Source organism: Hemitrygon akajei, chromosome 19 (genome assembly GCF_048418815.1).
Source record: "Hemitrygon akajei chromosome 19, sHemAka1.3, whole genome shotgun sequence".
Classification (NCBI taxonomy): Eukaryota; Metazoa; Chordata; class Chondrichthyes; order Myliobatiformes; family Dasyatidae; genus Hemitrygon; species Hemitrygon akajei.
Window position 1 is genome coordinate 21,547,380 of NC_133142.1, and position 23,080 is coordinate 21,570,459.

Consider the following 23,080-nt stretch of genomic DNA (forward strand, 5'->3'; position numbering starts at 1 on the left):
GATGTTATTTATCAATTGCTTCAGAAGGTTAAATATGAAATAAGCCTATGTTAAACTGGTTCTAAAATATAGCAGTAAGTCAAGAATTTAACAGTATTAAGTATGAATCCCCCAAAGCAATTTTCAGAGAAACTGACATATCTTAAGATGAGTTTTAACAAAAAGGCATGTTCCTGGGTATTTAATAGTGATTAGAAAGCAAGATGTAACTGATATAATTTGGCATATATATAGATAGGTAGATGCAGAAAGTTAAACAGCTAATCTTAAAGGAATCTTTCTTACGAAGAATGAACTATACATGCATGCATCAATATGTCCACATGCCATAATCTACCGATCTCTACTTCCAAGCTAACTGCATTAGATATTCAAATACCATCTGTGTTTCATTATTATAGAAATAATTAAAGCTCTGGAAGTCAGTGTTAACTTTAAATCGGAGCCAATGATAGTTATTGAAAACCTAATTCTGATTAAATCAAAGTATTGAGAATAAATCTGTGTAATCACACAATTGGACTGTTGGTTACAGCGGAATTTAAAGTATACTGCAATTCAAGATATTCAAATGCATTTTTAAAACGAAGCATATACAATATAGCTCTCGGACCAATTTAATCGGGTTAAATGTTGAAATGGACCCACAGTTAGACTGAGATAGCCTTTCAATTTTGCGGGACCTGTGGTACAATAACTCCGCCATGGACAGTCCCAACCCCGGCTGCGGAAGGAGGATTGGGCATGGGGCTAGCAACCCTATCCGAGGGGGCTGGGGGTGGGGGGGAACAGTGCTACAGAAATGCCAAAGATCTCATGCCTGGGACAGGAAGGATCTTCGAAGATGGGTTACACCTGGGGACCCTGACGAGCTAATGTCGCGGCCTATGCCCCTGTAAAGGTGATGGGGCTTAAGTGGTACCGGATATCAAGTGGTAGCAGAGAACACTGAAGCGATTTTTTTTAACAAACAAACCTCGATTTAAGGGGACTAAGGCTTCTATACTTTCTAAGCAAACGGACCCCATGGTTAAAAGGAACAAAATATAAACCCACAGCAGATAAGCATGAGTGGAAATAGAGGTATTTGACATTGCCTGTACACAGTTACGGTAACGGTAAAAATCCATTTCATCATGCCCTTAGACTTTTTAGTGAGGGTATGGTTCACGTTAATTCCAGTCGTCAGACCGAAAGATAAAATAACATGTTCTGCAGGCTCTGTTTTGCTTTTCATGTTTTATCACTGAAATATTCAGACTGCAATCTGATACACTAACAGATGATAGGATTGTGTGGAGTCAACCGTCCTTCTACGGCTGTTTGATGATAATCAATGGGAGATAAGCGCACTACCGCTAGTAGTCATAATATTTGTTTACATAAAATGTACTAAGTGCACTTAGCACATGTTAGGCTAGCATCAAAAAGTTATGTAAATATCTTCGCAAGCAGAGAGGAAAAAACTGAAACAGGAAAGAGTGTTAATCATAGAGGCAGAGTGGGGATTGTAGAAAACAGACAATACAGTCCAAAATGCGGCCAAAACCCGACATTTCCAAATTACCGCCAGTGATAGGGGGGAGATAAGACTAATGATCGATTGCAAGCCATCGTCCGAGAAAATATTCACACCTATGGGAAGCTCGCTGCTATCAGGTTCACTTGGGGGACTGGAACTATTCGTTTTTTACTGGAAGCGGACTACAATAGAATTCTAAAACCACCGTTTTGGTTCCAATAGAGCTATAATCCAACACATCTGATCTTTCTGCTATCGTTTTACATTCCTCCAATGCAAATGATAAGCATCGAATCTTATTGTGCCCGTCTTTTAGAGAGAGGAGCAGAACGAACCAGGCATCCCTTCGAAGTTGGTTGCTGTCTCACGACCAAACGCGAAACCGCACTGAGCAACTTTGTCTGACATCTGCATCCTAACATTAATCACCGAGGTGTCACGGCCTGTTCATTTATCACTGAGCTTGTCTCTAGGTAAACTTGCTTATCTGAAAATGCCAATGTCCAAAGCCAAATTGAAAAACAACATCAACACCGTCGTCTGTGCGAGGTTCTCACTAAGCAGACGCGTTCAGCGAGAATGATAGACAAGGTAGCCACAATTCAATGCTTCAGTCATTCCAGCCAGGACAACTCCGTGCAACAGAGGCGGTATGGACGGAGGAGAGCTCTCTACATAAAAACGACATACTTCTCCGGAAGAGGGTTAAACAATATCTATCAAAATAAAAGATGGGAATTCAGCTACAGCCTTTTAGAGGATTCACAGGACATCTACGGAGGTTTTTATTTTGCAATTTCTTTCGTTCTTTTCGCAGTTTTGAAACAAATTATCACTTTTATAAGATTTTACTTTCAGACCGGAAAAAAGTGGAGATGTGAAAATATAATACTGGGTAATCCCGCGGGATTTGAATTTGACCGTAACCCCCCCCCCCACAACCCCCCGATGTTTTTAATATATTAAACGTATGCAGATATTTAGTTTCAAAGTCTGGAAAACAGTTTCTCCCCTCCCGCCCGTCTCCCAGTCTGGGTGCTGAGGTTCCAAAGGTCCCGTGTTCAACACTGGGGGGCTCTCTTCCCCCTGTAATGGTTGATATGAAAGAGCGTGATGTTAGAGCCAAAACTCCTCCGAAAACAAATCATCTCAAAGCCAATAATTGAGACGATCAAGGACAATGCTCATTCTGAGTTCTATGATTCCGGAGTTGCTTCTACACTCTCCCACATCGGCACCGGCTGTCTAGAAGTCATCGCTACAAAAGCGAGTTCATCGCACTTCCGTACAAGCATTTCACATTCATCAGGTTTACACCGCGGGATAGATCCTATTGCTCCTTTAAACACGCACCAATCAATTAAAACTACAATACGACTTTACAATCGACTGCACTTTGGTGTATCAATTACACCACATATTTCCTTGAATCTTTTTTCTCTTGAAATAATTTACCTTCATCACATTAAACAATAATACAGTTGATCTGTCCCCACCCCCATTTTTAAATGACTTAAGGGCCAACATATTTCTTTCCAAAGTTCTGGATCCTTTATAGCATAGTCAATGATAAGGCTCAATCAAAATAATGTTTCAAAATTCTTAAAATCCCCATAGTAGTTATTGTGTAACGCCCTCCCTTTTACAAAACTCAAGTTCCACGATAACGATCTTTATTAAAATGCATATAGCTATTGTATTTTGGCTAAATTAAAACCAACTGGTAAATTATAAATGTGTACTTTAAAACTACTTTTGAAGGAAATGAGTCTCAAATGTTCAACTAGTACCAAAAGAAAGTGCTGGTTACTTTTGACGGTTCCCTGGCGACCCGGTTGGAGGGAATGAAAGACCAGATAAACACTAATGCTCCCCCAAATCCCAAAAGAGAACGAACCGTGTCCAAGCCTTTTCCAACTGTCACCTCTAATAGTAAACTCTACTGCACCATACGCTCTCCCCCCCCCCACCCCCAACTCACTTTGCTCTCCCACTGCCACGCTGCTCTCCCCTTCTCTGCGAGGAATTCAGAATCACAGCCAGTTATGGCACGTTATGCTTACTAACATTTTATATTTCTGTAACAGGCTGCCTATTGTCTTCACTGACGTCCATGCATCTCCCTTATAGTGACAAACGCTTCGCATTTCAGGTTCCCGGTCACTACTGTTAACAGTACTGTTACCTTTTCTTACCGAACACCCGCAGACCCTCACCCACCCCATCCCAGCCCCAACTCACAACATTATAAGAATTTGGCTGCTCCTGTTGGTACTTACTGCTTCCATTAAAGACTGCCCCCTCTTAACTTCGGCTCTGTAAAATTCTCCGCACAATTACACTCCCTTTAAAGGTCAATCGGTAACTTCAGCAATTCAGGACCATCGCAATTGTATGGTAAAACTTCATTAATTGGTTTCAGTCGCTAATATTAAATTCTTGATCTTCCGAATATTTTATTAGAGGAACGGCCACAAATCTCTGAATTGTTGTGGAATCTACTGTTGCTCTTTTTATACTGTGAATTTTTCATTCACTCCAAACTCTTAATACAATCAGTTGACCCGTAGTAGGCGTTTAAACTTAATAGGAGTGGTTTTCTGATAAATATGTAACTTGAGCAACTGAATGCCTGTAAACTAAGAAAACATTTAATTTTAAATCAGGCATTTTCTTTCTAGGTTGGTTTTCTTTCGCTTAGCCGCCTGAATATAATTTCGGCCGCAGAATGTACGATTTCAAATGCACCAGTTTAAATTTTATTTCTTACACTTGAAGTCCGATGGCGCTCGACAATCCGGGTCTTGCGTCTATTAACTTTGCCGAACTTTTTTTTTAAAGGGAGAACGTAATATCTGAAGAGATTGGTTTTACTTGTCATCCCTTGGCAACCTCAGAACCACATCTTTCAGAAGTCCTTCCTGCCCGGGTCAGCCAGCAGTGGTTGGGGTTAACAAGCCTTCAGCTCACCGGTCATCTGAGACCACTACATAGCACTATTTTCTTCGACACTTAATTAAAATCGTGAGTTTAACAGGTTGTAAATCAAATCATATTCGTTCTAGTCACGCATTACTGTTTTATTTCGGCAGGAGTTTGTACGTTCAAGTTTTACATTGGAAAAACTCAACATGCTTTCTGTAATTACAATTCTCTACGTTCTCGAAGCATCAACTCTTCCCCCCCCCCCCCCCACCACACACACACACACACACACACACACACTGACAGATACTTAAAAATGATTCTCCGTGTGTCATTATGCCTACTTTGATTTCAGCCTGGAGTATAAATTGGGCGCTAAGAGTTTTGTTTGCAATATTTAGGGTCGTTAGTGGACAACATCGTGGAGTTAGAGCGTTAACAATAATTTTGATTAAATAGTACTTGATCTGATTTTGACTTTTCGGCTTGAGTTATTTGCGTTTAAAATGATTAACGAGTTAAACAAACGCACGAGGGACAACTCCACTAGATGGGGCTACACACCGCTTTGAAACTTGTGGTTATTACCACACGGGTCAATATTATACTTATAACATTTAATATATTCTTGATCAGGCGTCCTCTGCGTGTATTTCGTGTTATGTCGAAACAATACGCATCCGATTAAATAATGTAAGCACAGCAATACCTGCTCTACCTTTTGGCAAAAAGTGCATGTTATCCACGTTGGAACTAGTCCTAATACGTAAGACATTTTGCTACTTATTGCATCGTATCGAGCATAAGTTCGCGTACTATAGGAAGAAGGAGAATAAAAGACGCCGTGTGCTGCTTGAAATTGTGTTAATCGGTGATGCAGAGGGTTATCAGATGGTGCGTTAGTTGGAGACTGCTTGTTAGAAAAGCCATTTTGTACAAGTAAAATGCTCTGCAGTTTTTTTTTATCTATGCAAGTGTCTCGACTGAAAACGGCAGCAAACAGATGCACTCCCTGGTAAAGCCTAATGTTAGTACACTATCGTGTCGATTTTGGAAGTGGTCACTTTCCGCACAGCTAACTCTTTTACCAAAAAAAAAGTTTACGCAGAGAATTGTCGCCGAGTGCCTTGCTAATTGAACACTAAACAAAGCGTACATCTCTACCTAGAAAAGAGAGCCACGAGCGATGTTGTAGTCTGGTTGCAAACCTACCCCCATATTTCCCTGGCAAGGCGGTCGCCAAGTAATCCAAGATTACAGTATCAAGCAGGTAATTCCTCAGCGGCGATCTGGTGCTTAAAGTCTTGATCCCTACCATCAAAGCATGAAACGGGTTAAGCACGAGATGTCCTTGCAGGAAGGGCTCCTAGGATCAACGCGGTGAAAATCGAACTATTTAAACCCAGATCAATGAATTAATCGTCTCAACCGCATTCCCCTTTTTCACTGATCCAAGCGGAGAATAACACGACTATTTCTCTTCCAGGGAATGAAGGCTATTTACAACAATGTCCATCTGCAATAGAAATAATTAGTGTTCCTAACAAACTGTGGGCGTGATGTGCGGAAACACTTGGGAAGAAATAAAATATTCAGGAACAAAATGCCTTTGGCCAGATCGTCAGCAATAAACTTCCAGAGCGAAGCCCCCCATCCCCTCCCCCGCTCACACACTTCTGATCCCCGTTGGCACAGGTTTCAAACAGGCAAGCTTCGGGAAAATTTCCTTACTCAAGTCCAAATAAAGTTTCTGCTGGATCTTTGGTTGGGATTTTGCAGTCCTGTTTTCCACAGTCTTCTGAACTTCTAGCAAACCAACCTCGCTGGTAGTAATGCGTCTGGCAAACATGGTTCTAAAATTCTTGCTGACATTCTGAGGCTGTGGTCAGAAGGCTGTGTTTAAGAGCTTGGAGATTTCCCCCTGATTGCAGCCGCTAAGTATTTCCTGCGCTCCACTCTGCGGCTCACCCTTCAGCTCCGCAGAAGCAACCCCAAGCCCTTCGCATAGAATCCACTCGCGTCTGGAGCAACTGCCGGGAAGCACGGCTCAAGCGAAGCTGTGCGAGTCGGAGAGGACCACGATCCGCAAGCACCTTCCTCCTCGTCGCTTCAGTCCCTCGATCTCACCTGTCCGCTCCGATTCTCACTCTAGCTCTTCTCCTAAACTGGGGACTTTTGACTCCTCCCGCAGGCAAACGACTCTGCCACTCGCGCATGCGCCACTCGCTCTGCGACCCAACTTTTCAGCAGAGTTGGATTTAATGCTGGGTATTCTGTTCCCTCCCTCCTCACTCCATTAAAAAAAAGGGAGACATCAACATTAATTTTGATTTTACACCGGATGTTTATTGAAGAATAACAATCCATTATCAATTACTTTGCACCTTCAAATAACTTGAAGCGAACAATAAAAACCGTAACACACTGGATGGTTGTACATGCCCACATATTTATAATTGGAAGAAAACTAATAAAAAAAAAGGGTAATAGTTTATTCATAGGTTTTGGGCCACCGGTAAAATGTGTGTACTTGAACTATTCTTTTTACCAAAATCACCTAACCACACATTTATAATTCTCGTATAAAGCGGTGGAAGAGAACAAAATAAAGTCCAAAAGCAACGCGAGAACACTGAAAGGAACCGTGAAAGTGTCCAAATGTTCATCTTGTTACATGTATGTTTAAAGTGGCACGTGCAGATGCAGAGAAATTCTGGTTCCACTAGTTTGTATGTAGGAGAGAGTGATGATGTGATTCAGTATTTATTCAAAGGACGTGAAGGTAAAATCTTTACGCGAATTCATTCTGAATCAATCATAAGCCATGGCAAATGGAATTTGTAAATACAAGTCGGGCTGGGTTACTTGGCTTGGAGGGGAAGAGTTTAGATGACATCTCAAGCAGAACCTGCACCAAGGTTCACAGTTCCTTAGCTGCGTTAAGTATTGACCTAAAACGCCGCTAATTCTCGCCGTCCCTACAGCTGGGCTCACTTCAGTTGGAACGGCAACAGAGAAAAGTCCGCTTGTTTATTATGAGTGTTTCTTTAAAGAATAAAATTGCTCAATTTCACGGGTAACGAACGCCGCAACACCAAACGGAAGTTGCAGCCGGCAGCTCGATCACCGATTCTTCTATGCGCCCAGCGCATTTAATATCGAACAAGTGAGATTAATAGGAAATAATCGAAATTAGTCTTCCTCTGTTTTTAGAGAAATGAACCTTGGTTAGTTGTGGAACTGCAACAGAAAAAAAGTCAACAGTTTCAACACACAACCGCGAGATTGAATTGAGATTAGAAGAATCTCACTTCAGCATTACAGCCAGAGAATCGGTCGATCTTTTATCTTTCATTAAGAGAGTCCATGTATCATGCAGTGGTCTCTCTCAGTGTCATTCAGCTCTTAATGCTTCTCCAACGCTGTAATTACTGGCGGTTTTACGTCCGGAAAGGGTGGAAAACCGAGCGAGCGAGAGAGAGATCGTTCCGATATTGTCTGTTAGAGCCTCTTTTTCGGGGTAACAGCAATAAAATGCTTTCCTGCAAGGGGTGGTATTTTACATTAGTAAGATTTCCTATTAGACCGAAGATTTTCGTGGTTGTTGGAAGCCATTCCCCTCCAGGAAGACAAAGAAACACTGTTCAGCCTACAGTCTCTGTCTAAACAGGATGCAAACCATTGCAATTATTGGTTTTTAAGTTAGAGCTCTCGAGACTTTTTGGGAAAGGTCCACTGATGGCAGTTCATATACGCAAAATTCACATAAAATGCGCATAATGTTTGATATAACAGTCGCACTATTACAGAAAGTCCTTGTGTTGGGAATACAAAGGCGCGAATACAATGTCAGGAGTGATCACGGCATTTCTCGTGTTTAAACTCGTGGGATTGAAATGCACATAATCAGTCAGCACTTCAAGCCATCTTTCTGGGGGACTACGTAATAAATATCAAATCCTGTACTGTACATATTGCTGCACGGTTAACCCTGTCGTAAGCATCATGTGCATGGAGGGGAATGGCGCTTAACTCCACTACAACCTGGGATGTAAACCAACAAATTTTGTTTGTCTTCCTCATTTTTAAACAGGTGAAGTTGTGAACTAAGGAAGTTGCACAGCATTTGGATTTTAATTGCGAATGTTTCAAACGTTTGTTATTCTTTATGAAGGGTAACACTAATATTCTGCCTCCCGTCATGTGGCGCAAACTCATTACGAAGAGATCTATTTATTACTTTATAAAATAGTCACCGGAATTTGTCCCATTATTGCCGGGGGGGGGGGGGGGGAAGCAATGGTCAATCCACTGATTACCCTGTAATTGGAACATAGGACGGGACAAAGAATCTAGTGATTGTGAATAGTGATTTCTACGAAATAGAAATTGTTTTTATCTCAACATTGAGATTATATGGAATTAGTAATTTTAGATGGAAATGTCATAAATTATTACACTGGGCTGTTACTTATTCTAACATCTCCCCTGCACTTAACAAAGTAACCCCCCGCCCCCAACCCATTCTATTTAGAGACAGATTTAAACCATTAAATCTACAATCAATCATACATCCACTAACTGAAGAAACAATCATAACATTCAAATGAACTGCACAGTCAGAATCTGCTTGAGATATCTCCCCACAGAAGCTACCTGTCCTGCAGAGAATTTCCACTGTTATTAGTCATCAAAGGCATCCAATCTAATATTTTAATTTAAGACTGCAGGCGAATAATGGCTGGTGGAAGAATAGAATTCTATAATATCATCAGTTTCAAATTGCTAACTGAGAGGTGCTGAAAATTAATCCCCACCCAGTGGCAGCTCAGTATTCTTTTTTTTCTATTGTGTAAATTCCAACAGTTCTAATTTTATCTAGATAGCAGCCACAGTCTCTTGTAATGGACGTATAACTGCTACAAATAATTGAATATGACTGCAATAGTGGCAAGAGTGGCCACTCATTATACCCAATCCTCTTCTGCTGTTCTGCGATCTTTCATTTACTTCTGTCAATCCACCATAACTCTAAGACATTCAGAATATTTGCTGAACAACAACTATCAGGCTCCATTTTGAGACTTTGGAGGATTGAAGCTTATCAGATTGCTGAAGAGGCACTTCTATATTTCCAATATTACTTTAATGCAGGAGTGTTTCCTGGCAATACTGCAGAACAGCCAACCTCTAAGCTCAAAGTTATAGACCTTGTTCTGGGCTCACCTACCAGAGGAACCAGTTCCTCTCCGTCTGCCTGATCAAATCCTATAATTTAACTGTATTAGTGAAATCTCACCTGATCCTTTTACATTCATGAACGATGTATCCTCATCCATTTTTACCATGCCGTGTTGCTTTTGAATCTAAGGCATATGCTGCCTGCCCCACACTGCAACTAATCCCCCACCCACCCCACGAATATACCCCTCCTGAGGTAAGAACTGAATCCAGTTTTTTGTTTGCTTATCCCAATCATGTATAAGCATACTCACTGGCCACTTTATTAAGTACATCCAGTACTTAATAAAGTGGCCACTGAGTGTGTGTTCATGGTCTCCCGCTTCTGTAGCCCACCCACTTCAGGGTTTGATATGTTTTGTATTCGGAGATGGTCTTCAGCACACCACTTTTGTAAAGTGTGGTTATTTGAGATACTGTCACCTTCCTGTCAGCTTGAACCAGTCTGGCCATCCTCTAATTAACAAGGCTCTTTCACCCACAGAACTGCTGCTCACTAGATCACTGCTTTTTTTGTTGTACAAACCATTCTCTGTAAACTCTAATGACTGTAATGCGTGATAATCCCAGGAGGTCAGCAGCTTCCAAGATATGCAAACCACCCCTCTGACACCAACAATCATTCCACAGTCAAAGTCACTTAGATCACATTTCTTCTCCATTCTGAACAACAACTGAACTTCTTGACTATGTCTGCATGCTTTTGTGCGTTACTTGCTGAATCATGATTGGCTGATTAGATCTTTATATTAATGAGTTGGGGTACAGGTGTACTTAATAATATGGCCACTAAGTGTAAAGTGATAAGGTCACTGAGTTACAATAATCATCTCCCAATTTCAAAAACTGAAATGATGAGAAAGATATTGGAGGTCACTGCCATTACATCCAACCGTAAAACTGATAGCAACTTTGGGATAGAGTTAATGTGGAAATCTTGTTTATGTACAGTGATTTATGCTCCCTCAGATGGTAGGCTTTTTATAGGCAACTCTAACCCTTACATACTGTTCGGGTCAAATTTGACCCATTTTGACATTCGACAGCAGTAAAAACACCCTAAATGCCATTTTTTAAGCCAAAATTTGATGACTTTTCCTAAAGTGACCCAAAATGCGCAAAAATAAATATATTTAATTTTTTTAAACTTTTGTACAGGTGCTACAAATTTTTGTACATTGAGGCTGTTCTGGGTCAAATTTGACCCGTACCTATTGAAATGGATTTTAGATCTCTGAAACATTATTTAAGGATTAATCACCCATTTATTAATGTCAGATAGGCTACTTATACATTCTAAACAGACCTGTGGTTCAAAATTTGGTATAGACACTTGTTATGAGGGGATTCTTGGGGTGGGTCATAATTGATCAGGACCATACTGTGAAGGTATAGAATATGAACAGGTTGCCTGGGCTAATAAAGTAGAATCAGCTGAATTGTCAGGAACTCTAGGTTTCTTTGCACTTTCAAATATGCTTAATGCATTATATATTGTTGTTTGAATTCTAAATGAGGTTTCAGTGATATACAAAGCCATAATTATGGACTAACACATTCTGGTTGTAATAAATTTGGTTGCAAGTACTTCAAAAATTAGAGGCTGTAAAATGAAATCTTCATTTGTTGAAGAGATTGTTAAATTTAACTTCTTTTCTTATGTGTGTATTTTAATCCCATCTGAGGCTCTGGAGACTGAAAAGTTTATGTTTTTTTTCTTCTGGCAATATTTTTATTTACATTTATGGGAGGTAGGGAATGCTGGCAATACCAGGATGTAATGTCTATCCCTAAACATCGCTAAGGAAATGATGGTGAGCTACCTTCTTGCCAGTCTGCAGTCCTTCTGTTGGAGATAGTCCTGTGTACCCCTACTGGGTATGACTTACATCCAACAGCAATGGTGATCTATCTCCAAGTGTAACTTGGAGGTGAACCCATAGGTGGTGGTATTCCATGCTTCTGTTTTCTTCACTCCCTTTGGGGCTGGAGGTCACAGATTTTGGAAGTGCCATTTTTTCCCCAGTCCACTAGCAAGGCTGAGCTGCTTCTCATTACAGATGTCTAATCAGTTCTCAGTTCTTGCCAAATGTTAGACCTATGCTCAGTTACTGCATGAGTACTCGATGATCAGACCATGAATTTGATAGCAAGGTTTTAAGGATTCTAGATAGGATAAAAATTACAAAGAAGTGATATTAAAAAGTTGTCATGCCCAAGGTGGGATAGTTACAGAGCTGGATGGGTTGCGTTTTTTGATGCAGTAGAAGTATGAATGGAAATGGTGAGGGTCTAACCTGAAATTTCCCATGTCCAATGGAATGGGATTGCAGGTGGAGGTACCGGAAAATTAGAACCTGCAAATATTTCAGCAGTTTAAAACAGAAAGAGGGACAAATATGACAATTAAAGTTCAGTTTATTTGCAAGTTAGCAGTGGAGAGGATATTGGTGACTTTAATCCAAGTCAAAATTAATTGCAAAAAAGTAAGTGAAAGTCCATTTATGCTTGTTAAAATCAAACTTCATTTGGCTAATTTGATTATGTTCTTTGGTGAAACAGACATTGATGAAGGTGAAGGAACTGCGCAAACACATTTTCAAATTTTATTTCATAAAACATTAAATAGATTTACATGCAATATTTCGATCTACATAGTTAAAGAGACAGTAGCCAAGAGGCAAAAAAAAAACTGAACTGTTGCTTTAGACAGGTTGATATGTGCAGGGATGTTTGCAGATGAAAATTCTGGAAGTTGAAGAACGGAAACAAAATGTTGGAAATACTGTGGATTCCAGTTCATTGGGCCCTTGGTTAAATGGACAGCCACTTATTTGGGACAACTCTTAAAGAACAAAAACAAATAAAGAAAATAGCCGAGATACCCATCATACAAATCCCATTTCCAGAAAAGTTGGGATATTTTCCAAAATGCAATAAAAATAAAAATGTTAATTCACGTGAACCTTTATTTAACTGACAAAAGTACAAAGAAAAGATTTTTAATAGTTTTACTGACCAACTTAATTGTATTTTGTAAATATACACAAATTTAGAATTTGATGGCTGCAACACACTCAACAAAAGTTGGGACAGAGTTAAAATAAGATTGAAAAGTGCACAGAATATTCAAGTAACACCAGTTTGGAAGACTCCACAGTAAGCAGGCTAATTGGTAGCAGGTGAGGTATCATGACTGGGTATAAAAGTAGTGTCCATCAAAGGCTCAGTCTTTGCAAGCAAGGATGGGTCGTGGCTCACCCCTTTGTGCCAAAATTTGTGGGAGAATTGTTAGTCAGTTCAAAAGGAACATTTCCCAACACAAGATTGCAAAGAATTTAGGTCTTTCAACATCTACAGTACATAATATTGTGAAAAGATTCAGAGAATTCAGAGACATCTCAGTGCGTAAACGGCAAGGTCGGAAACCACTGTTGAATGCGTGTGATCTTCAAGCCCTCAGGTGGCACTGCCCTAGAAACCGTCATGCTACTGTGACAACTATAGCCACCTGGTCTCGGGAGTACTTCGGAAAACCATTGTCACTTAACACAGTCCGTCGCTGCATCCAGAAATGCAACTTGAAACTGTATTACGCAAGGAGGAAGCCATACATCAACTCTATGCAGAAACGCCGGCGAGTTCTCTGGGCCCGAGCTAATCTCAGATGGACCAAAAGACTGTGGAACCGTGTGCTGTGGTCAGATGAGTCCACATTTCAGCTAGTTTTTGGAAAAAACGGGCGTCGGGTTCTCCGTGCCAAAGATGAAAACGACCATCCTGATTGTTATCAGCGAAAGGTGCAAAAGCCAGCATCTGTGATGGTATGGGGGTGCATCAGTGCCCACGGCATGGGTGAGTTGCATGTATGTGAAGGTACCATTGACTCTGAGGCGTATATTAGGATTTTAGAGAGACATATGTTGCCATCAAGGCGATGTCTCTTCCCGGGACGTCCATGCTTAATACCAGACCACATTCTGCACGGGCTACAACAGCGTGGCTTTGTAGACACAGAGTGCATGTGCTTGACTGGCCTGCTGCCAGTCCAGATCTATCTCCTATTGAAAATGTATGGCGCATCATGAAGAGGAGAATCAGACAACGGAGACCACGGACTGTTGAGCAGCTGAAGTCTTATATCAAGCAAGAATGGACAAAATTTCCAATTGCAAATCTACTACAATTAGTATCCTCAGTTCCAAAATGATTAAAAAGTGTTATTAAAAGGAAAGGTGATGTAACACAATGGTAAACATGCCTCTGTCCCAACTTTTGTTGAGTGTGTTGCAGCCATCAAATTCTAAATTTGTGTATATTTACAAAATACAATTAAGTTGATCAGTAAAACTATTGAAAATCTTTTCTTTGTACTTTTGTCAGTTAAATAAGGGTTCACGTGAATTGACATATCACAGATTTTTGTTTTTATTGCATTTTGGAAAATATCCCAACTTTTCTGGAAATGGGGTTTGTATATTTGGGACACAATGCCACTTAACTGGGACAGCAGACTGCTGCAAACAGTTTTTAACTAGCCTCAGTCATGAGCTTGACGTGAGACTGTTAGACACAACACCATGCTTAGAGTGAACAGATCTTAAATTATGTCAGTTGCGTGTGGTGTGTTCAAAAAGCACTGGTAGTTGGCAAGTAATAAGGAGGAAGACAATTTGGAACTGATTTGCTCACGTGGTTTCCAGCATTCAGGCTAGGAAATGCCAGGAACAGCCAGGAATGAAAATGAAACAATTTCACTACGTCACCAAGTAAAGGAAATACAATGAATTTGAAGTTATCAACAATCATCTTGAATGTCACAATGAAAGTGAAGACTTAGATGATGCAATAGTCAGAAGCATTGTTTGAAAGCTGTCCATTATCTGCACTAGGTGTCTGCGCTGATTTTGTTCATTTACAGTTAACCAATAGAACAATAGATTAATTCCTCCATCATTAACTAATAGGAACTAATGTACTGTAGTTGTTCTGGTACTGTACTAATTTTTGTTCTGTATTTCATTTAAATACATAATTTGTTAGTTAAATGGTAGTTTGTCTTTTTTAATGCCTTTTTAACTATTTTCATGAAAATGTTCCATGAAAAATCTTTAACTATTTCCCAGTCAGCTTCGTGTTGATAAAGAACTTTGCAAAGTTATATATATTTTTCTTATCCAAGTATCATGAATAGCTGGGATCTAAGCACTGATCCATATAGCACCTCACTAGTGTCTGCTCACCACATGGTTCCTGCTCTTTGGTTTTCTTAGTTCCACCCTCACAGAGTGCACATCAGGATTTTCCAAGCCAATGTCCATCTTCCTCATTGCATTGATTGTCTCTTTACTCCAACTCCTACCCCCTTTTTGTCTGTCCGTCTTAAGTATTGATTAACCACGGGGGCTCGGTTTTAGTTCTTGGACATATTTGATGACTATTTCCAGTGATAGAAGGGCCAAAGACCAAAGGGCATGAAGGCAAGAATGGAGATAAGAAAGCTCATTTCTTGCAGAGCAAGCATTGTAATTTGAGGAAGTGGTGGGAAAGGATTCAATAGCAATTTTCAAAAGCAAACAACATGAGCAATTTAAAGGAAAAAGCTTTTCAGGGAAATGGAGAAAGAGTATTGGAGTGGGTCCAACTGGACACAGCGATGTTGAGCTGAACAGCCCTATTTTGTAGGGTCATAAATTCAACAATTAAGGTAGAAGTATAGGATAGCCATCGAGCACTTATTTACACTAATCCTAGCTTCATACAATGTTGTTTTCCCCCTATTCCCATCAACTCCACCCAGATTCTACCACTGACACATTGGCCAATTAATCTAATAACCCATATGTCTTTGAAATTTGGGAGGAGCTCAGAGCTTTTGATTAAAATTCATGCCACCACTGCGAGACTTCACACTGACAGCAGCTTTACCAGTGATACCATTGTACCACCCACTGCACTGGATTATTCTTTTATTCTAAGATCCATTTGCAACGTAAGTATAATTCAAATTGCATTCTCAGGTACTGAGTTATTTGATCCCACGCTCAAATCCTTAATATAATTAATGAAAGCAAGCCAGTCTCTGTGGGCCACTTCTGCATTTCTTACTACGTACTGTATAATCATCTTCTGCTCTCTACTCTGCTATCTATTTTGTTAATGCATATTTGAGGTCCCTGCAGCTTTTTGTCTTTATATTCACCTGACCCAACGTATGGCAGGATGGTTTTTCTCCACCTCGCTTTGCTTCAACAGGCTAAGCTGTTTCTCATCTCAGTCTGGTGGCTCTTTTAAATTTTCGGTCTCATTACTTTTCTATTAATATTTCTAATTGAAGGTTTAAATTTGTGAATCCGGCATTCTTGTTTACAGATAGTACAGTTGAAATCTGGTGGTGGTCATAGACACTGCAGCAAGTAACAATGTCACAAGTCATTGACTGGGGCTAGAGGAATAATGGATCAGCCATGATGAAATGGCGGAGCAGACTTGATGGCCCAAATGGCCTAATTCAGCTCCTATATCAGTCACCCCCTCCTGATGTTCACCTTTTGTAAAATCAAGGTATCTCCACAGTTGACTGATCTCCACACGCAAGGTGGCCCCTCTCATCTCAAACTGATCACACAACTTTCTTAACTACCTTTGAAAGGCCCCTTTAAGTGCACTCCATGTTAATGCCTGTTACTTTCTGCTTCAGCTTCTTCGTTTTGCTTTTCATGTATATTCATTACTGTCTTTATTTTCCATATAACATGCTTCTTTGTTAAATCTATCCATAAATCTCCTTCTCCTGCTTATCAAAGGAATGACAGCCCCAAGCACTTTATTTCTATTTATCATGTATTTAACTTAATTGCCATCTATAAATGAGTATACGTCCTACTGGTAGTTCGATGTTTGATTGCTAATGTGACTTCCTGAATTAATACTTTCATCTCACTGCAATTATCGTATTTCCAACCCAATATTTCAATGCTGCAATTTGTGACACATAAGGCTATTCATTTCAGCTGCATATCCCCATTCAGCGCAAAGGCAGAGCTGTCGATGTGTTGGTCATTGCAATTTCTTCCCCCCCCCCCCCCCCATCCCTCCCATACAAGTCGGTGCCAAGGGGGTGGACAAGGAAGATTAACACGAGCAGTTGGTGGAATTAGCAGGAGAAGTTAATCAGAAATATTGTACTTGACCAAGAGGTCAGGAATGATATCTAGATGGGAAAAGATGACCAGACAGGTCATCTGAGGGTTAATTGGGCGAGGACCAAATAGATGGCTTTGGATCTATACCCCTCCCAATTCCATGGTTGGAATATAGAACAGTACAACACTCAGGCTGTAACACCCACAACGACCATGAAGCCACACACCCTGTCTACAGCAGAAAACCCAGAAAGGCCCACTTGATACGTCGCTAATGGAACTAGCTGTCCTGAACCCTGAATGCAACTGGCTGGCAATGGCTACATTTAAAGAAGGACGCTTCAAATAGATGTTAAGCCATCACTTTGCATTGTGGGGAGACTGAAATCTGATTCAAACACTGGTCTCTTGATCCTGCATTTCATTCTTTGGCAATATAGAACCTACATCCCATTCCACCTGCCAACAGGACACACCAATATTTGTTTTAGAGCGTCATCTTGGGGACAGTACTAACTAAAGTGCAAGACAATTCGTTCATTCAGCCGATGCTCATCTATCGGGGATCACATGCCCCATCTCATTACTTTGAAATAAATCTACCATTGCCTCTTTCAAAACAGAAGTGCAACACGTCAATTGAAGAAACAGTTCTAGATGTATTAAAAGGATCCTGTAACCCTCAATTTGATCAAAGTATCTGTGCATATCCAATTAATCTTAATAGTCTTCTGTTACAATTTTACTGTAAACTTCAACATTTTGCCCACAAATCTTAATTTATTTGCCTTATTTTGTGGTTATAACATTTTCCAAGTATGATAGCCATATTCCTTATTAACTTTAATTCAACACAGGTGCACTTCATCAGAGTACCATCAGCAATAAAAAATGATTCTTCCTACAGCTGTGAGGAGTGCTTCTCCCTGAATTCATTCATGGCCTTTACTACATGGCAATCACAACCGCTGCACATTTATGACTATCTGCTGAACCTCTCTCTTTCTTCCTCTTCTGAGAAATTAGACTTGCGAATCAATCATTTAATCTTCTTGGGAACATGTACTTCTGTCAGGATTAGACAGCACGTGTAAAACCTGGAACTGAAGCAAGGCCAAAAGGAAACACATGTTTTACTGACATGTTCCTATTATTTCTATGCTGTACCTATTTGCTAAGTCATTATTAAGTGAGACATCTTCCTTGAGAACATTGTCCTTTAAGAGCAAGTTCCAAATGTAACATTAATCAGCTACAGGCTGGAATGCAGCTCTCTGGAATGATCATATATGAACTTCTGTTTGCTGATTCTAATGTCCACATAGCCTAGGCAGATCACAAGATCCAATACATCTACAGCTACGTATTTGGTTTGTCACCGAAGACACTTGAAAACTTCTACGGATGTACCGTGGAGAGCATTCTGATAGGCTGTATCACTGTCTGGTATGGAGGGGCTGCTGCAAAGGATTGAAAGAAGCTACAGAAAGTTAGTCATCTCCATCTTGGGTACCAGCCTCCATGGTATCCAAGACATCTTCCGGGAGCGGTGTGTCAGAAAGGATGCATCCATCATTAAGGATCCCCATCACCCAGGACATGACCTATTCTCATTGTTACTGTCAGGAAGGAGGTACAGAAGCCTGAAGGCACACACTCAGCGATTCAGTAACAGCTTTTTCCCCTCTTCCATACAATTTCCAAATGGACATTGAACCCATGAACATTGCTTTATTATTTCTGGTTTTTCACTATTTTTAATTAACTATTTTATATATATATATACTTTTGTAATTGATCGATTAATTGTTAGATCGATTTTCTGAATTACCATGTATTGCATTGTACTGATATAAGTTAACAAATATCACGACATATGCCGGTGATATTAAACCTGATTCTGATGTGCTTCAAGCACAGAAGGGTAAAACAGAAGCAATATTTTGCTCAGTTCCTTGCTATCAACATTGTGCCAGCAGCTTCAAGTAGCCCCACGGTTAAAAAAAGAAGTTGCAGTTATACAAGCACCTTTCAAAACCTTTCAACACTCCGGAGCACTTTTCAACCAGTCACATACTTTGAAAATGTGATTATCATTGTAATGCAGGGAAACTAGGATGTTGGAGTGCACCAGGTGGAACCCATAAAACAGAACTGAAGTAAGTAATCACCAGAATTGCTACCTTGTTGAGGTTAGATAAAGGATTTACACTAGCCAGCATATCTATCATAATCACACAATATGTACCAATTAACACATCACCAAATGGCCATTAATAAAGAAGGCATTGCAGAACACCTCCTGTAGGCAGATGTTACAAGTTGGACAAAACACGTTTAATAGAACATGGTGGTGATTTCAACTACCTTGATCAATAAAAGCATTGCAAAGATATTCTGAAGATATTATGGAACCTTTGCAAATACCAAAAGAGAATTGGGAGACAGAAATTTAACCAAGCTGGTAGATTCATTACTGATTTCCAAAGCAATCTAAATAGATTTATCCAGCTTTCCCAAGATATATCAGTATCTGTGACTATTGATTGGTAATTTCTTCAAGCAATGAGGAAATTGAAATATGTTTGTTTAATTAATAATACATTTAATGAGACATTGGTATAAAAAAAACTGCACAAATGATCACCCACATACTGTATTTGCTTCTGCCACAGTGACGGTGCCTGACCAGAAGCTTGGGAATAAAACGCAAGACACTAAGCAAAAGGAACAGAAAACTCAGAGACTTGATTAAGGCCAGATCACTGAGCTTCCTCATTCATCATGGCACTGATGTGGCTTTCTAAAAATTTGCCTTTAGTCACATTCAGATAAGCAAATGTAGAGGGAGACCATCTGTAAGGAATAGAATTTAGCTTACGAGTAGCAAAAGAGGAAACTTCAGACTGAAGTGCAACAAAAGAATATAATGATTACAGGAGGGGGAAGAGAACTAGAAGAGTCATTCAGCTTCAATGGGCTGGCTACATTGTTCATAGGCTTAACAGCAGACCGCAGAAACAGACACTCCATTCTGAGTTTTTCCTAGAAGGATGTTACTACATGGACAGAGGAAAAGATATTCCCAGACACCTTAAAAAGGTGTAACATCTTCATTGATGTGTAGAAATCCCCGGGCCATGAAATGGGGAAAGAGCAGACAAATATGGCATCAAGGACTTTAAGTCCCTTAGTTGGGAGAATATAGAAATTCAGCACTAAGGGTGGAAGGAGAGCATCACGTCCTTAACAACCCACCCTCTCGCCACATGAAACACCTCCTGCCCCTTCTGTGGACAGGTTCCACCCATCTTTCAGCCACACAATGGAGATGCAGTAAGTTGTTCTTGATCCCAAGGGGCTGCATCAGAAGATAATATCACTGAGAGCTGGACCAGGTCTGATGAGCTAACATGTCTGTTCTTTTTCCTACGTTTTCATAAAACATTTGCATTTTTTCATAAACCACACCTACCCCACCATCCCGAGCTCTTTTTTAAGACTAGCATTCTGCATGTCTGTGAACCTCTTTCCATTACCTGTTTCTGCAAGGGCTTCATCTAAGTCTACTGGAAGCGAAGTATTTGTGTGTCCACAGCCTCTGGGGCTGCAGTGAATTTATGAGTGCTGCCATTAAAACGCAGACCTTTGGAAGCAAGATCACCTAGATTACAAAAAACTTCGGCATTTTACACTGTTGGTATCGTGGCACTTACGCAAAATATCATCCAGTAGCAGCTCATTAGAACTACTGAGATTCTGGGCTAACTAACTTAAAAAGGATCTGAGGTGAGCAGTTTTTTCCACACATAGGGTGAGGTGTATATGGAACGAATTACAAGAGGAAGTGGTGGAGATGGGTACAATTATAAAATTTTAAAGAATTTTGGAGAGGATTCAGGGAAGGTTTAGAGTAGGGGTTCCCAACCTTTTTTATGCCATGGACCAATACCATTAAGCAAGGAGTCCCGAGACAGCAGGTTGGGAACCCCTGGTTTAGAGGGATATGGGCCAAACACAGACAAATTAATCAACCACTCCAGTAATGGCCAGCACTCTCTGCTCTGGATTTTGCTGGCTTTCAGTGTGTCACTTTATCTTACTTAGGGAGAGGCAAGTATGTTAAAGAATGGGTTTGGATATCTCTTGGTGATATGACCATTGCAATCAAAAGAAAGGAATTCTTGTAAGATATGAGACCTTGATGCAAGTGTTGGATTTATTCTAATCCAATGAGGATGCATGGAATATGAGCTGGATATGATGTAGTTGGCAGAGTCTGCTCTTAGATAAGTGATGAAGCATTTGTACCGTTGCATATGTTAGCATCCGCCTGCCGTCACAACATGACACACCTGGAGGTTTCCTGGACTCCTGGATCTGGAGTCTCTGCCTTATATTCAGAGCTGTAAAAGAATTATCTGGTTATCTCCTCTCTTTGATTCTCTGTTTTGTCTTGTCCATATTGCCCATCAGGGCTTGGAGATCAAAAGACACCTTGAATTTGTAAGGTGTGCCAGGTTTCAATCTGTGATGATAGCTTCATTTGATGCTTATGACTCCCAGTACTGCACCACATAGGTACTGTATGTAGTAACACCCTAAACAGAGCAAATGCCACTACTGAAAATTCCAATCAGGAAAAGGGATGGATCCATACATTGTAAGACCATAAGATATAGGAATAGAATTAATCCATTCAGCCCACTGAGTCTGCTCTGCCATTTCATCATGGCTGATCTGGGATCCTATTCAACCCCATACACCTGCCCTCTCACCATGTCCCTTGATGCCCCGACTAATCAGGAATCTATCAACTTCCATTTTAAATATACCTATGGACTTGACCTCCACTGTAGTCTGAGCATTCCACAAATTCACCACTCTCCGGCTAAAAAAAATTCCTCTTTGCTTCAGTTCTAAAAGTTCACCCCTCAGTTTTGAGGCTGTGCCCTCTAGTTCTGGATACCACCACCATAGGAAAATTCATCTCCACATCCACCTTGGCTAGTCCTTTCAACATTCAGTAGGTTTCAATGAGATCCCCACACATTCTTCTCAATTGCAGTGAGTACAGGCCCAAAGCTGCCAAACGCTCCTCATACGTTAACCCCTTCATTCCTGGAATCATCCTCGTGAACCTCCTCTAGACTCTTTACAATGACAACACATCCTTTCTGAGCTAGGATGCCCAAAACTACTGAAAATACTCCAAGTACGGGCTGACTAGCGTCTTATGAAGTTTCTGCATTATCTCTTTGTTTTTATATTCTATTTCCCTTGAAATAAATGCCAACATTGCATTTGCCTTCTTTGTAAGTAGAAGTAGTTTTGCCTTGCCTTGTAAGTAGTTTTGCCTTCTTCAAGTAAGTGCAATCTGTGCTATCTGTGCCCAAAACTGGTGTACGATTTCCAGCCCATGATTCCAGTGGCACATTCGCCAGTCCTTGGTTCCAGCTCACACTTTATAGCATAATCCAATTTCTTCCTTCATTTCCTCTGAAGAACTGAAGGAAGATACTTTTCTAGTTTTTAGGCACATGTGAGATTAAAATGTAGATAGATAAAATAGCACATAGCAGAATTAATCACCTGGTTTTGAATACGCATGTCTTCAGTACACTTTAAACACATTATGAAACAGTAAAGCTTGATTCTGAAATACTAACACAGGCAACCTGTGCTATGTTGCATGTCTTTAAGAGTTTTAAATTGTGGTATTAAAACAGGAATAAGATGAAGGTACAGAAAAATAGTGATTCTGCGGATTCATTTATGTCCATAAGACATGGGAGCAGAATTAAGCCATTCAGCCCATCAAGTGTGCTCTGCCATTCCATCATGGCTGATTTATAATTCCTCATAACCCCATTCTCCTGTTTTCTCCCCCTGACCTTTGACCTCTGATTAATCAAGCACTTATCAACCTCTGCCTTAAATATACCTAATGACTTGTCCTGCACAACCATCTGTGGCAATGAATTCCACAGATTCACCACCATCTTGCTACAGAGATGTTTACTCATCTCTGTTCTAAATGGACATCACTCAATTCTGAGCTGTACCCACTGGTCCTAGATTCCTCCACAATTGGAAACATCCTCTCGACATCCACTCTATCTAGGCCTTTCGTTATTCAATACATTTCAATGAGATTTCCCCCCCCCCCCCCACCCCCATTCTTCTAAACTCCAGAGAGTACAGGCCCAGAGCCAGCAAACACTGCTCATATGCTCAACCTTCCATT

The 23,080-nt window shown here is 40.4% G+C and overlaps 1 protein-coding gene across 4 annotated transcripts in view; it reads right to left on the reverse strand.

The window, feature by feature from the left end:
• The window catches only part of wnt5a (wingless-type MMTV integration site family, member 5a), a 34,173-nt gene extending 27,503 nt beyond the window's left edge, over positions 1-6,670 (reverse strand). The window contains exon 1 of one of the 4 annotated variants that reach the window (XM_073072221.1): positions 6,575-6,670. Coding sequence is in view for 1 of the 4 variants with exons in the window: in XM_073072218.1 (XP_072928319.1) it covers positions 5,660-5,665 (6 nt within the window). In the remaining 3 variants the exon portion in view is untranslated. Of the gene's footprint in view, positions 1-5,659 lie in introns of all 4 variants that reach the window. The other 3 variants (XM_073072220.1, XM_073072219.1, XM_073072218.1) reach the window with 3 other exon arrangements.
• Between the last annotated feature and the right edge of the window lie 16,410 nt (positions 6,671-23,080).